This window comes from Bubalus kerabau, chromosome 12 (assembly GCF_029407905.1).
Source record: "Bubalus kerabau isolate K-KA32 ecotype Philippines breed swamp buffalo chromosome 12, PCC_UOA_SB_1v2, whole genome shotgun sequence".
Classification (NCBI taxonomy): Eukaryota; Metazoa; Chordata; class Mammalia; order Artiodactyla; family Bovidae; genus Bubalus; species Bubalus kerabau.
In genome coordinates this window covers 23,810,351-23,826,619 of record NC_073635.1, presented here as the reverse complement: position 1 = coordinate 23,826,619, position 16,269 = coordinate 23,810,351, and the positions used below count along the sequence as shown (strand labels likewise).

General features: G+C 40.7%; 2 protein-coding genes across 3 annotated transcripts in view; one reads left to right on the top strand and one right to left on the bottom strand.

Annotated features, from left to right (window-relative positions):
- Positions 1 to 4,296, bottom strand: part of PROSER1 (proline and serine rich 1) — a 30,321-nt gene extending 26,025 nt beyond the window's left edge. The window contains exons 1-2 of the mRNA XM_055542308.1: positions 3,375 to 4,296; positions 283 to 348 (exon numbers count right to left, since the gene is read on the bottom strand). Coding sequence (XP_055398283.1) covers positions 283 to 348; positions 3,375 to 3,419 — 111 coding nt within the window. The 5' untranslated portion in view covers positions 3,420 to 4,296. The remainder of the gene's footprint in view (positions 1 to 282; positions 349 to 3,374) is intronic.
- Positions 4,297 to 4,549: 253 nt separating this feature from the next.
- NHLRC3 (NHL repeat containing 3) overlaps positions 4,550 to 16,269 on the top strand; it is a 46,676-nt gene continuing 34,956 nt past the window's right edge. Inside the window, exons 1-7 of one of the 2 annotated variants that reach the window (XM_055542309.1) lie at positions 4,550 to 4,858; positions 5,214 to 5,372; positions 5,665 to 5,812; positions 8,247 to 8,447; positions 9,148 to 9,239; positions 10,365 to 10,477; positions 11,417 to 13,933. In XM_055542309.1, the coding sequence (XP_055398284.1) occupies positions 4,775 to 4,858; positions 5,214 to 5,372; positions 5,665 to 5,812; positions 8,247 to 8,447; positions 9,148 to 9,239; positions 10,365 to 10,477; positions 11,417 to 11,669 (1,050 nt within the window). In that variant the 5' untranslated portion in view covers positions 4,550 to 4,774 and the 3' untranslated portion in view covers positions 11,670 to 13,933. Of the gene's footprint in view, positions 4,859 to 5,213; positions 5,373 to 5,664; positions 5,813 to 8,246; positions 8,448 to 9,147; positions 9,240 to 10,364; positions 10,478 to 11,416; positions 13,934 to 16,269 lie in introns of those variants that run through there. The other variant, XM_055542310.1, reaches the window with a different exon arrangement.

Genomic DNA, 16,269 nt, shown 5'->3' with positions numbered 1-16,269 from the left:
ACACTTTGAACTGTGTTTTTCAGACACTGCATTTTTAAATCATTTTAGCATATGATGTCGTGATGAAAGTGGGTATGCTTATAAAATATGCCAACTATAAATTATGTAAAGTTTTCTGTTAAAACCGAAAGCTTCTAAAGTTCCTGAATAAACAGAGCAACAAAGTAAAAGCAATTCTGAACTTGATCAGTAGGTAAATAAGTAAAGGCACTAATCAGAACATCACTGTTAAAAAAATATATTAAAAAAAAAAAGCTTTTGCTTAAATAAACAAAAGAATACCTGTTCACTAGAGAAATATCCGTGTACATATTCAATCGCTTTTAATTTGTACTCTGTCAAAACAGCCTAAAAACACAGAAAAACAGAATAAATATATGTAAGCAGAACAGCAATATGCATACATGAAAGTTGCCTATGCAACTCAAACAGCGGCAGACCTTCAGTAGCCCTGAGACAAGGAGGCTGATAAAGTCACCATGGTGATGTGACATTCTACCTTTGGGGTTATATGCTGTTAGGGATACAATTAGACACCAGGAAAACCCCTGGCCTCCCTACTCACTCCTACAAAGGAAGGGAATAGAATTGTAACAGATAAGATTCTACATTAATAGAAATTAAGTATTCCTGTAAAAGTGATTGCAGTTTTAAATCACCCCAAATTCAACCAAACCATCATTTTTAAAGTTAAATGTACTAGCCATTACTCATTCAGCAGATACTTATTTATTGCGCAACTATATGCACTGATAGAGAAACATGCGTAAAACAAGGTCTAGTCCAGGCTCTCAGTGTTTCTACTGATAGGAACCCAGACGCCAACCCGTGTGCCTGCCACTAACTGGCAGTGTGGTCTCTGGGGGGTATTTTAATCGCCCTGAGAGCCTCTTCACCCACAGAAGCGAACACCAATCACTCCCACCTCAGGATAGAGTAAATGTGACACAAGGTCAGAGAGAAGTTCATGGCCTTGACCCAGCACCATCTAGAGCCACAGGAAATCATGTATGATTCTCCTGGCAACTACATGCTAAGCTTAGAGATGGAAATAGCAGACTATCACAATCTGGTAACAACCACTCATTAAAAATCCACTAATCCCCTTTGTATGGTGCCAGATCGTAACTAGATTTACTGTAGGGGTCACTTTCTAGTATATAGAAATATGGACAGTACTAGTATATAGTACTTTCTAGCATATAAAAATATGGTCAATCATACCCCCCCCCCAAAATGAACTAATCCCTTTGCATTCATTCCAGAGCAATCATAATTGTACTTTCTACATGCATCATGCTGCTAGAACACCAGGACCAGTCAACAAAGAAACATGCAGGGAGCTCAGTAGTTGAATTTTCATGAAAAAGGGAAGGGAATGGGATTCTGGATAATGTACTCTTGGGAGTTTATTATTGCTATTACTGGACACAATCAAGAGCAAGTTTCTGGCCCAAATCCTGGACTGTGTTGATGCCAAGTCATGTCTTAATTCTTTTATCAGCACTGGAGAGGCCCAGCTGTATCCCCAGGCACAACACCATAGCTGGAGTCAGAACCCCTGACCTTGAACACTGAACCCCCTCCCTTATCAGTTGGGTAACTTTGAGCTGGCTAGTTAACCTCCAGAGACTAGAAGTGCCATCTGTAAAATGAGGGGTATAGAACTCACATCTCCAGAGCTATTCGGCAGATTAAATCAAATAACGCATGGAGGAAGTACTTGGAACAAGCACCCTCTAAGTGCTCAATAATGAATATTATTATTAGCCTCTTCTTAGAAAGCAGATTACATATTGCTTTCCCCCCTCCTTTCTTCTTCCTATTTCTTTTTCTAGTGTCTTCTTACATGCCTTTGTTTTTAAATGACAGTAGTGACAGCTAGTATTACCTACAGACATAATGGTAACACTCAGGAACAGATTACCTGGTTTAAACTGACTTACAAAGTCTGAGAGCAATTTTGAAAAGCCAACAGTAACTCTCATACTTAGATACACTATATTTTTATCCTATTTTAATAACCTAGTACTATGTTGATGTATCTAATTATTTGGCACAGGCAGAAAAAGATACATCTTGATTTCAGACCAGAAATAAGGGACTTATGTTATGAATTTGACTTTAATCTCTAGAAAAGTTCCTATTCCTTTCATTAGTATTTACCATGTCATCTTTCCACAATTTAGCAGGGAGAGAATATACAAACCGACACCCTAGAGCTTCCAAAAGAAATCGACTCCTCTCCCTGAACAAATTGTTTTCTCATAGACAGTAGTTAAACATCAGCTCATTAACAAATTGTGGCAAATTCTAAGTATGTACTCAGCAGGCTGACCTTTTATTGCAGATTTTTATTGGGCAAATTGGATTTGCAAAAGCAGAAATTTTATTTTGATTCAAAAAAAGAATACTCAATAGCATTACAAATGTAGCCTAACATGCAAATTTGAAAAAAAAATTTACAAAGGATGAAGGAAAACAGCATTTTGCTTTATACAGAATGAAGAAAAACAGGCAATTTTATTAATAATTTCATACTCTGAAATAAATAATAATCACCAGTGCATAAGGTAACAAGTCTTTCCCCCTCAATCAAGGGTCTTGAAAATATGAAAATGGCGAGGAAACAGCCCTGACATTCTAAGCAAAGGACCCTGTATTAACATATGAATGGTTTGTCAGTATTTTCAGGTTTAATTTTGTAAAGGCTTAACTTTTTGCGCTTAAAATACTGTTAAGCCTCAAGGCTACATTCCAATTTTTTTAAATTTTTTGCTGTCTGGTGGGATGTAGGCTACAATAGTCTCAAAACGAAGCAAAAACCTGGCAAGAAGAAGGAAAAAAGTTTTGAAATGCGAGTTATTGAAGCCCATTCCTAAGAATCTGCCTTTAAGCTTAATGCCACACTTTTTATTAGGATACTAATTTTGTCCTGCCGAGGCAACAAATACAGTCTGCTTACACTCAAACTTAAAAATCCTGTCATCATAACCACCGTTAAATAAACTTTCTACGTATTTTTAGTTTTCAGTCGATCTTACTGAAAGATGAGGAAATCGGTTCAGAAATACGAAATCACTTATCCAAAACTACAGTGATTCAAGATTTGTAGGGCGGGCTTGGGAACCGAGGACTCTAAATATATGCTCCGCAATACCGGTCTGATTTTCGAGCAGTTTGAAGTTAGCAAAAATCTCCGTTTCGTATCGTGAAATGTATCAAGATATAAACTCCTACCCCTAGACGTTAAAATTCCAACCAGTTTTGCAATCCTTATATCCGTATTTTACACAATCTGCTCGCAGTCCCCTAAAGAGAACAAATCATGAGAATTCGTAACTCAGAAGATTGAAGGAATTAAGTGCAATTACCTTTCTAATTTCATCCAGCACCATTTCAAAGGATTTTTTGTCCATCTTGACTACAATCTCGACGAGGTTTTAACAGTTACAGTTTCAATTACAAAACGATCATCCCCGGTCCGCTCCGAGAGTAAAAAATGTTTCCAGCTAAGGAAAAAGACTCGAGGAGCAGGAGGAAGGATGCGCAAGAGGTAGAGGACTTCAAAGTCTACAAAAATTTCTAAAAATGGGGACTTATAAAAACTTTTTATTAAAAACAAAACAAAACAAAACCCCTCAGGCTTCCCCGGCTTCTTTACACAAAGCTTCAGGACCGCTCGGGGAAGAGCCGGGTCCTCTGAGTCCCGCAGAGAAAACCCGGCGTTCGGCGGCCCGAGGCAGAGCGTCTGTCCCCGCAGCGCAAGGCCAGGCGCCGCCGGAAGAAGATCGGGGAAGCAGCCTTCCTGGAGGTAGCGGCCCGAGAAGCAGAGGCACCCGCGCCCCGAATCCTGTGGCCGGCGAGGAGGGAGGCACCGGCTTCTCGGCCCGCACCAGCGCCTCGGCTGCCCCTCACCGCCGCGAAGCTGGCCTCATGGCCCAGCTCTCGCTCACTCCCCGTAGCTACCGCCGGACTCCTGGGTCCCGCAGCCCGGGCAGTGGCGGCCTGGCCGGCTCTTTGTTACCAGCTGCCACCGCTTCCGGGAGCGGGCCGGCGGCCGGCGAGCACCGGGAGCCGAGCGATGGGGGTCACGGTCTCGGGTAGGGGGGCTCCCGAACACCGCAGCGCCAACAGCGCCGGGAGCGCTTCCTGGTTACCCCCACGGCTTCCCCCGGCTCGTAGGGGACCTTCGATGGATCCCGTCGCGCCCGAGTCAACTCAACTCTGCGCCGCCAGATTAGGCCCCTCTATCCGAGAGCCCAAGAAGGGGTCCTGGTGTGGGAATGTAGGTGTCCCTGACAGATGCCTGTACGTCTCGGAATTAGATGCCGTAGAAGTCCTTCCCAAAGCCTGAAAGTTATTTTTGGAGGGTCACGCCCTTAATTCTAGAGTTTGATTGTACTCGGTTTTGATTGGTAAGTCCGAATGTAAAAGAATATGAGTCGAGTGGTTAAGGCATATCCACCAGCACCCCGACTTGGTGGATTGGAAAGGTCCACAGCTAGGATGGGCGGAAGGGCGGTCACGTGGTAAGCCCGGGGCTTGTGACGCGTAAGCGGGGAGCGAACGCGCTGGGAAGGCGGAGGGAAGGCGGAGTCCCAGTGGGGACTGTGTTTCGCTCTGGTGTTCGGTGCTTTTTGGTTCTGAAACCTCGGGCATCCCGGGTAGGCGCTTTGGACCTAAGAGCTCACTGCGGCCACCAACTGCCTGAGGCTGTCCTTCGGCCCCCAGCCGCTTGCCAGTCCTCCCTCGCCAGTCTTCCCGTCTGGTCATGACGAGATTCTGGGTCTGCATAGCCGGCGCTGGCTTCTTCCTAGCGCTTCTGGTTTTGCATTCGCGGTTCTGTGCCTCTCGGGTGAGCTGGATGGTTAGGAAATGGCTTCTCGGGTAGCAGCATTCTTGGGAGGTGGTCTTGGGATGGAGATGGAGCTGGTTCTCTCACTGGCTCGTCACAAAACTGCATCTGCGGCCGAACCGCCGACGTGTTGCCCCTTAGCGTTAAAAAGTTTGTTATGTGGTGTGTGTGTTCGGTCGTGTCTGACTCTTTGCGACCTCATGGACTGTAGCCAGCTGGGCTCCTCCGTCCATGGGATTCTCCAGGCCCCATCCAGGGAAAGAACCTTGGTCTCCTGCATTGCAGACGGATTCTTTACTGTCTGAGCCACCAGGTAAGTACACACTCAGTTTCCTTATTTTCTTTTCCTCCCCAGCTCCCACCACATCTGCACTTGGCTTTTAAAATTTCCTGGAGAGCTGAGGAGATTCTTTACCGGCTGGATGTGGATTGGCCGAAGTATTCAGAATACTTCACTGGAGCAACATTTTGTGTCGCAGTTGACTCCCTCAACGGATTGGTTTATGTAGGCCAGGTAAGTAAAACTGGGATTTTTGTTTTTAAAGTTATGAACGCAAAGAAAACAGCTTTCCTATGTTACTGTACTAAGTATCTATGTAGGTTTATGTTACTCCAATTGTGGAGTTTGTTTTTTTAAGTTAAAGTTAGTGTTTTGGTTTTGAGCTTGATAGAGGTTAATATTGATTGGTTTTGTAAACATTATGTCATTTCTTGGTTAACCTTTGACTTCTGTTTCTCGTTGTGAAAATAATGATTGCTTCCTTAAAACTGATCCTATCTAAGCAGTTATTTTTGTATACCTTCAGAGAGGGGATAACATCCCAAAGGTATTAGTGTTCACAGAGGATGGATATTTCCTACGATCCTGGAATTATACAGTTGACACACCTCATGGTATATTTGCGGCCAGTACACCACAGGAAAAATCCGTCTGGATCACGGATGTAGGAAGTGGTATGTGTAGTAATATCTCTTAAATTATCTTGCTAGAAACCTCCTCTTTGCCCATCTTCTTGCTTGTCCATTTTAAAATCACAGTGGCCGAATCTATTTGTAATTTCTTCAGTGATTTGTGAAATCGCCTTTCTAAATTTTTATATCGTTGTTATGTATAATTGAGACATGTAACAAGGAGGCTATCATTATTGTGATCTTTCCTTTAATTTGTCACGGGACTTTCGCATGTTAAAATATCAGTTGCTCTTCTTAGACTATTTCTGTGAAGCCAAATAAAATGGTAGTCTCTAAAAGCTAATAAATGGGGTCTTTGCCTGTTGTTTTCTTTTACCACTTGTCTGAGAGATTCTGCTGAGAAACCAGAACTGCTTTCTTGCCCAGAGTGTAAGATTTGCAGAAACTGCTGGTGGTGTGAATGCTTCTGAAGTCCTGCTGACTTTAGCATGTCTGAAACCTTTCCATTAAATAATTTTAGTAGAGTGTGCAGGCGGTGCTAGTAGTAAAGAACCCACCTGTCGATGCAGGAGACATAAGAGACTCGGGTTTGATCCGTAAGGTAGGAAGATCCCCTGGGGGAGGGCATGGCAACCCACTCCAGTATTCTTGTCTGGAGAATCCCATGGACCAGGGAGCCTGATGAGCTACAGTCCATAGAGTTGCAGAGAGTCAGACATGACTGAAGTGACCTAGGACACACACATGCTGCCAAAGTAAGCACAGTTGAAGTTACAGCTGTGAGATAAGTGTTCAGAGATAGCTGTTGCCTGTGCTTGTGATTTAAGATAAGATGATTCAAGAGATAAGCTGGTATTATTTCAGGAAAGAAAGAGATCTTAAAGAAAATATTTCTAGTCTTGTGCCAGATAAGTTCATGGCTTGAAGGTCATTCTGTTTCCCCACTTTGGGTTAATTCAGATACCATTTTGGAATTAAAGAGGTCTCAGGTTTTGAGAACAGTGCACTAACCATATCTGTTCTCAGTACCCAGAAGATTTCTGAGCCTTAGTCCGTGAGTCCTTTATTTCAAGCTATATTTTGGATGGTAAGATTTTGATTAAATCAGAAAATCTTGGTTACTTCTGAGCTCATTGTTAGACCTTATTGAAGTTTGACTATTTTTGCTTCTTTTTTTTTTTCCCCTTTTTCAGGATTCACAGTTAAAAGGAGGCCTTTACTTTTTACTTCCTTCCATTCATGTGATCCTTTTTTTATAAAATACTTCACTGGTTCCCAGAAATAAAAAGAACACACAGTTTGCTTTCATTCTTTCCATTATAGCTTGTTTTTCCATGCACAGATCTGAAGACAGTTTTTCTATTTCTTCCTATATTTCAAAGAATAAATGCTCTTTAGTTAAAACATGGCTGCATGTTAGCCATTAAAAAAAAAAGCCACTATTTACTGGTATCCTTTTTCCAATTCCTTAGAGACTTTGAAGTTTGTTTTCTTTACTGTTTTGCTCTCAATTATTGCTACAAAGTTTAGCTCAAGTCTCCAAAAGAAGTATAATAATAAGTCAAGATAGGATGTAATGCAAGCTGATTCACATTGTTTCCAGTTTATCATTTGAATGCATACCAATTAAGTTGGTCTTGATATGCCTTCAAGTTGGTTTCTGTTAACCACTTTATGGTTTTTCCTTGTTTATTAATACTCCAGCTTATGCTTTGCTTGTAAGATAATTTTAACTCTATGGAAAGATTTATTCCTTATTTAGGAAAGAAAAGCTAATGGGTTAAATTTTGTATTTGTTTCCACTTGGAGAAAATGTGGCTTAAAAAAAGTCAGTATTGTTATAAGCCAATGTTACTTCAGTTTAAAAAAAAGCTTTAAAAAATTAGCATGAAAATAGATATATATGTCTGTATTATAAAGAACTTTTTCATTGAGCTACTGAAACTGGAGATGTGCCCATGAGTAACTGAAATAACAGTTTTCAGATATAAGTTGTTCAAGTTCTTCTTGATTTTCTTTTTTTATGATTCCTTTTTCTTTTTAAATTTTACACCTGAGTATAGTTGATTAACAATGTTCTGTTAGTTTCAGGTGTACAGCAAAGTGATTCAGTTATATGTATAGATGTAGCTTGATTTTGTTGTCCAAATAATGTTTATTGAAAGTCATAAGATTAAAAAAGTCATGTACCAATACTTTTACATCATGAGCCTTCTGTTTTAGGAGTCAGTTCGCTTTGGTTGTATTTATTTTATTTAGAATCTACTTAATTTTGGAGTACATGAGATTCTAATCTGTGAATAGATTTGGCTATAACCAATGAAGCTTTGTTGCTTGTCAAATATATTTAATTATTAGCATTTAAACTTTTTATTGCTGTTTAATTTTGTCAAATTTTTTGCCCTCAGCTTACTTGAAAAATGTAAATGTTTGTGCAGTGGTTATATTTGTGAAATACGCGTGTTTGTCTTTATAGGATTCTATGGCCATACTATTAAAAAATACAATTCCTTTGGTGATCTTGTTCAAGTTTTGGGGACCCCAGGCAAAAAAGGCACTGGTTTGAACCCCCTGCAGTTTGATAACCCTGCGGAATTACATGTAGACGACACAGGAGATATTTACATTGTGGATGGAGATGGAGGATTGAATAACAGGTTGATCAAATTGTCCCAAGGTACGTGGCTTAGTTTTGTGTGGTGGTCTAAGAGTATCGCTCAGTTAGTTGGGTCTCATTTGTCTGACACTGAGCAGAGCTTCGGTCAGCGCCTCTGTCTTCACATTGCCTTCTCTGTGTGCCCCTGCATCTTCACACCTCCCCTTTCTCTTATAAGGGCACTGGTCACTGGGTCCACTCTAAATCCATAATCTCCACCTCAGGATCCTTAACTGTATCTGCAAAGGCCCGGTTTCCAATAAGGTCACATTCACACCTTTGGAGATTTGAGACTTGGGCGTGTCTCTTTTTTTGGGGGGTGGGGGCGAGAGGGACATCTTCAGTATGATACAGGGGCATTAAAAATGGCCACCTGTGAAATTGTAGTTTGTAAGCTCAGAGACAAGGTAATACCAAATAACATTGATTATGAGGGGGAACCAATTTGAAGGAGAGGTTGGCATGAACCCTAAACAATGATATTTGGGTTATGAAAAATTTAAGTGGAGAAAGCCATTGAAGAAGCAGATTGCTTGAAACAGAGAAGGAATTTTTTTTTAAAGCATATACATTAGACAGATTTACATAAACAGAAAGCCAAGAAGGCATAATCAGCTCAGGGTGTACTTGAATAGTTTGTAACTCATGACATACAATATAACATGCTAATGCATAAGGCATTCTACATATTGTACCGACCAGATGTGTTTACCATTTATAGATTTTATGATCCTTTGGCTGCATGGAGAAAATGGAACAGGACCTGCTAAGTTCAATATACCCCACAGTGTTACAGTGGATACCACTGGTCGGGTAAATATATGGTCTGATCTCTGTGTTTGGACTGTCTGATTATATGGGGGTGGGGCATGTATCAATATATATGGATCTTGGTGTACATATGCCTGTCTGCACGCCTGGATGTGTGTGTATGTTAGTGAATGTGTGTATCTCAGGGCATCTGGGCTGTTCCTCCAGGACTGGGTATACCCACGTGCTCTCCTACATAGCTCTGCAGCCCTGGGCACATGTCACTAAAAACCATTTCACTGAGACTTCCCTGGCCATCCAGTCGTTAGTCCTCCATGCCGCAAATACAGGGGGTGTAGGTTTGATCCCTGGTTGGGGAACTGGGAACCCACATGCTATTTGGGGCAGCCAAAAGATGAAGGAGAAAACAAAACAAAAAACAAAATCCATTTCACTGTATGTATGCCATGGGTTGTATACATCAAACCCAGTACACTAAACGTCACTTAGAGCCAGTCTACCTTCCTGTATTACAGTAACAGTTCCCTGAAGAACTCAAGACAGCCTGTCGCAAACCTAAATGGAACCTACTGTTGTCATGCTTTATATGTCACTAAAATCTCTCAAGCTTCCTCTTTAAGTGCTTTGGCACTTTGAACAAACCCTCGTAAATTGGGTGGAAGTTTAAGGATGCGGTACAAGTGAACAGCTGGCTTCCCACTGGCCTCAGCCCCTAAGGATGCGGCCTGGTTTTCCACATCTTGATCTCGTTGGCTGACCCAGGAACTAGGAGGCTGGAGGGACTCGGTGATAGCAGACACTTGTTAGAGGAGTGAGTGAATGACTGCTTCTCAGTGTCTCCTGATCCTCTGCATGACAGTGGAGTGTTCAGCTGTTTAGCTAGCCAGATGCTTAGCATAGCAGCCAGAACATGCTAGGCTTTGGGTCAAGGCCACGTGTGGCTTTCCCATCTATTGTAAGCTGACTCCAAAGTATTTAACCTTTCTGCAGTTGAATTTCTTATCTGAAAATGGGGCTTTAACATGCTCTTCTTTGGGGTCCTCTAAGTCCTCGATGGGAGTGCTTATGAAACTGCTGAAAATAAAATCATTCTCTCCCCCTCTTCTTTTTCCTTCGTTTTCATTATGATGTGGACATTCTCCGGTCACTGTCTTTCTGCATTTGCAGGTGTGGGTGGCTGACCGAGGCAATAAAAGACTTCAAGTGTTTGATAAAGACACAGGGGATTGGTTGGGAGAGTGGAAGAACTGTTTCTCAGAAGAGGGGCCTTCTGCAGTCAGGTAATCATTTCTTTTTGTCTTTAAATGCTTGTTTGGTTTGGTTTTTGTTAGTTTCTCTGAAGAGCTGGCTGAAAGTTTAAAATATTTGTTGTGAATTTTAAGCAGGGAAAAGGGGGAAGGAAAGAAGTACTCAGAGAACATGTAATCATGTTTCAGATTTAGGCAGAGTGCTCAGTCACTTCAGTCGTGTCAGACTCTTTGTGACCCTATGGATTGTAGCCACCAGGCTCCTCTGTCCATGCAGGCAAGAATATAGGAGTGGGTTGCCATGCCCTCCTGCAGGGGATCTTCCTGACCCAGGGATAGAACCCTTGTCTCTGGCAGTTCTGCATTGGCAGGCAGGTTCTTTACGACTAGCACCATCTAGGAACCGCCCACCCTCAGGCAGAGTGCAAGTGGTTAAACTCCCACATGTTTGAGATAATAAAGGCTGGTCCTTCTTGCAGCCTCTGCCATTGAGGTACAGTGTATGTTTAAACATAGAATAAAAAGTAAAACCTGGAGTCTATAGTTTCAGATGCAGCTTGACACCAATTCTCCGTTAGTTTATTTGTGTGTTATTTTTAATACTCTGCACAATGTTATGTGGCAACCTGGATGGAAGGGGAGTTTGGGGGAGAATGGAGACTTGGATATGAATGGCTGAATCCCTTCTCTGCCCACCTGAAACTACCACAACATTGTTAATCGGCTATACTTCAGTGCAAAATAAAAAGTTAAAAAAAAGTAGTAAGCTAGTCATTTTTGGCTAAGTCTATCATCACCAATCTCTTGTTCCCTCAGGGGCAGAGTCAGATCAATTTTAAATGTCCTTTAAAAGAACCCTTCAGCAGGTGGGTCTTTTACAAGATATAATATCGTAGGGATATGTACGTGTATTGGAAAAATGAACATTTATGTTAGTTTTGCACGGTTGATGGTGTGACATCTCCTCCTCAGGTTTACTCCTGATGGTAAATACGTGGTCGTGGCCCAGCTGAATCTGAGCCGGCTCTTAATCCTGGCGGCGCCCCCGGTAGGAAACATCGGCGACTGCTCTGTGGTCAGCACAATCCAGCTGGCCGATCAAGTCTCCCCGCATCTCTTAGAAGTCAGCAGGGAGACCGGAGCAGTCTACGTAGCTGAAATTGGAGCAAAGCAAGTGCAAAAATACATCCCCGTGAATAGGTATTTCTCTTTATTCAGTTCATAACTGTTGGTTTTTTTTTTTTCTGGAGGTTTTTTTAGTTGGAAGTTCAGATCCTCAGATTCTCGAATTTGCTGTTAGATACTCTCAACTGATGTTGAGGCACAAGGATTTGTTTCTTTATTTTTGCCTGACCCCGTTGTCAGAGAGACACATGTTTTTATATCATCATGAACCAGGTTGGGGGGCGTTCTTGTGATTTAGTTCCACTTGAACATGCACAAGGGTGTTTTAAAGAAATAACTAATGAAGACTAGGATGGGAAAGAGGGACTAAGGTGATAACCGAGTAATTGCCCTGTAGACTCGTTTGCCCTGGAGGGGAAGCAGAGAAATTAACATGGGTTTGCAGCATAATTTATTGAATTTCATATAAGCAGCACAAAGTTTCTCTTTATTTGCTTCATAAACAATGAACTGCTTGAGAGATGGGATCTTGATTAACGAGAACCCGCAGGGCGCTGGGCCCTGAAGATGCAGAGGTGAAGAGGCGGGGTTGTGTGCGCGCCTTGGAGCAGCTTACAGTCCACACGACCGGTGACAGTGACGCAGGCGACTGGACTTCGGGAGGAGGAGCAGCGGGTCTGAGTGGAGGAGTCTTTGCAGGGGAATCAGTTTCAGCTCCAACTTGAAAAACTGAGGAAGGGGAAACCATGAGTTCCGGGTAGAGAAGTTATGAAAAATTGTGCCCTTGCTGTGAACCTCAGCAGGCTTTCTTTTAAAGGCCCAACTTGGCTTTGGTTGTTTAGCTCAGGAGCCCCCACCCAGCCTTTGGGCTGGGGACAGGTTGGCACCGCCTGTCAGGTCAGCAGCAGCATTAGGTTAGAAATAAAGTGCACAAATGAATGTGATACACTTGAATCACCCTGAAACCATCCTCCCCACCGCCTGGTCTGTGGAAAAATTGTCTTCCACGAAACTGGTCCCTGGTGCCAAAAAGGTTGGGGACCTCTGCTTTAGCTGTAAGATGCTTAATCTCAATCCTTAAACAGGAACACAGTGGCTGGTGTCTAAGCCCTTTACCAAAAGGGATCTTAAAAATAACTAGAATGTTTTTAAAGGTAGCAAGAAAAATAGGTCCTCTTCTCGGTGCCTATTTTCTTTCTTTTCTTTTTTTTCTTACATGAACTCTGTCCATTCCTAACTTTTGTCTACCTCAAAGACGTTTTAGATTTCTTTATATAACAGTGTGTGCCAAACACTTGGAGCTATTAAGATGAAGAATTTCCTGCTTTTTTCTTTCTGCGCCTTTTTTTTAACCCGTTTGTTCTGAATATTACCCTTCCAATTAAGACCATTTTTTCAGTTTGTTCTAGTTTATTCTTGGGTCTCTTTCACATCATTCTTTGCCTTTGCTCATATCAGCCTCCCTCTTTATCCTAATCATGTGTCATGTGTGTTAGTCACTCAGTCGTGTCTGACTCTTTGTGACCCCATAGACTGTAGCCCACCAGCTTCCTCTGTCCATGGGATTCTCCAGGAAAGTTGCCATTCCCTTCCCCAGGGGATCTTCCCGACCCAGGGATTGAACCCAGGTCTCCTGCATTGCAGGCAGATTCTTCACTGTCTGAGCTGCCAGGGAAGCCTCTTTATCTCAGTGTTTACAGTAATCTACCAACGGGACTCTGTCCTGTGCTCCAAGGCCATTAATAAGTGTGCTTGTGTCACTGATTAAGCTGTGTGACCTGAACGAGTCACCTTCATTTTCTCGTCAGTAAAATTGGACTGTCATTGTGTTTTGTCCTTCAGGAAGGCTGTGAGGTTCAGATGTGCAATAGTGAGGTTCACTTGTGCAATAGGTACAGATGTGCCCTTTGAATTCTGTAGTTCCAAGTACATTGAAGGCGTCTTGTTAGAAAACGTCCTTCTAAATGTGCAGTTTACCTGATACCAGCTATCAGTTTTGCCTTAATTTTGCATTTATCAAAATGCCATAAATTTATGCAGTTAGCCAAATAATAAACCTACTTGGAGGAAAATAAATAATTTGAGGTTTTGTTTGTTTTGCTTTCAAGTCGGCTCAAGAAGTGCAAATGTCTCTTTGAAGGAATATAGGTTAGATTTTTGTCATTTCAAAAATGTTGTGTTTAACTTTGTTTTACGCCAGATTCTTACACAACTTGCCGAAAGTAATATTTGCGTGGACCCTGCTAAACGTGTTTATTAGCATGCTTGTAATCATGGTATTTCACCTTTTTTCTCTGGATTAATGGTTAAATTAATTGAGAAATGCGTTGTATTTTCTGTTAAATAAAAATTTTGCAAAGAAAATGCAGTATTGTCTGGTTTTCCAATTAACGTTTGATTTTGTTGTTATAAAAGCAGTCTATAATTATGCCATTGAATAATTTCAGCGATCATGAAATCACTGGTTGATACTGAGAGTATATCCTCCTCTTCATTCACACGTGAAGTGAGGGCTGAAGTGGGTAAATATTGGGAGAGGTTGTGGCTTTAAGATGGTGGGTGGGTACAGATGGTAGTGGTAACTACCTCTATTTTTGCTTTAGAAATGGAATCTGTTTATGCCTCTACCATCTAGATCTGTTCTGGGAGAGAGGGGTAGGGTGTTCTAAGTTAGAAAACCAAGGGTAATCCTGCTATTGTGTTAAAGTTCTATAAATCTTAATTATGTTGAGTTGGTTCATAGTGCTTTTCAGGTCTACTGTATCCTTCTACTTTTCTGTCTATTCATTTTATTAATTTTTGAGAGTTTGATATTGAAATTAAGATAAAACTCTTAATTTATCTACTAAAAAATGATTGTAATATATAGTGTAACTATATGTAACTTTGTTCTATATTTTCCAAGTCTCCTGTAAATGTATTACCATATTTTCATAATTTAAAAAATAAAAAAGAATGAAAAATTAAAAAAAAAAGAAAACCAAGGCTACAGGTAATCTTTCTTAACCTCCACTAAAGCATTGAGCCTTTAGATTGAAATGTTTGTCCAGCAAAGCATACATGCAGTCTGATGAGAAGCTAAGGAGACCTATATACTTTGTAAAGCTCAGGCCATAGTAAAGAACAGCTTCAAGCAATGAGGCTGCTAGGTCAAAAGCAATCAAGGCTCAACTTCCATTTTGCCTTTGTTGATTTTAAACATTACTGGATTTTAAAATAGGATCGATTGGATAGCCAACATTAAAACAGGAAACTCAGGTTTTTGCTCCTCAGACTCAGGAGAGTAAATCCAAATCAAAGTCTTTTGTAGAGAGTCAGAATAAATCAAGTTTATTTATTCAACAGAAATGTTCGAAACAACGCACAAATGAAGACACTTAGGTGAGTATCATCTGCCCCAGCTCTTCGAACTACCTAGTTTGTAAAACACAGCATGCTTGCTTTTCAGCTTTTCTGGAAGGGGCCATTTGACACTTGTGTTACATTCTTGATACACAAGAGGGCAGCAGAGTCCTGCTTATGATAAGCGTTTCTTGAAATCAAAGTGGGCATCTTTATACTTGACCTATACGTGACCTTCTTTATATTTCTGATTTTTTAAAATCCGAGGCTGTAGTGTTAACCATACTTTTAATTTTCCTTCAGCTTTTTTGCATCTTGAGGAAATTGGTTTATAGGTGACATCTTCCAAGGGTTGTTGGAAATATTTACTGCTTTATTGAACGTTTCCATGCTTAAGAAAAAAGGGGTTAAATCTTTTCAGTAATTCAGACTAATATCCAGAAGTGAATAACTCATTTTAAACATTTAAAATTGTAACCTGAAGGCATACTTAGTACAATAGAAAATGTATCTGTTACCAGAAAGTTATTCTTTTTCTTCCTACTAGCTTTGTTGTTGTGTTTAACAATTTTGCCATGTGGTTGCTGACTCTTACCGATAAGAAAGATGGATTATTTTATAGAGAGGCCCAGGGATTTATCCACTATGCACTTACCCATAGAATTCCTGAGTTTATTAAGTAAATCAATCCTCTGAACATTTAATGACATTTAATACAGATACTCTCTTTGTATGTAAGAACTGAATGGAATTTTAACAATGGAAAATAGCACTCTTCAGAACTTTTGTTTCTTCCATTGTAAGCGATGAAATGATACTGTTATGATTCAGTTCTGCTTCTGTGATATTTGTAAAGAAAAGACGTGATGTAACACATGAAGCAGGCATGTTTTGAAATGAGCATCTTGTTAAGTGGAATCTTTTGAATTAAATCTTTTAAAAGGTAGATTAAATTACCTTTGTAATGTGTTACAACAGTGTCATATCCTAAACTTGCTCCTCAGTTTTCAGCCACTTCATTCTCAAGAAAGAGAATGGTAGTAGCATGGTCCAAATCTCAGATTTATTCTTTACCAGAGTCAATGTTAAAATCGATGTGTTAAAATACTATAATGTGTTAAATTTTTTCCCCATAGGACTTTTACATACAAATGGCCACAATCACCGAAGTTTATGTAACATTTTTCTTTAAATGTACAAGAGTATTTTAATGATTTGATGTTTACGGTATTTAAATACTAATTTTTAATTAACTAAAGGGATATAGGAACTATGTATACATTTGGTTTTGATCACTAATTTAAAAATTTTATCCAGTTTTTTTCTTTGTGTTTTCTGTGTGTGTGTATGTGTGTTTA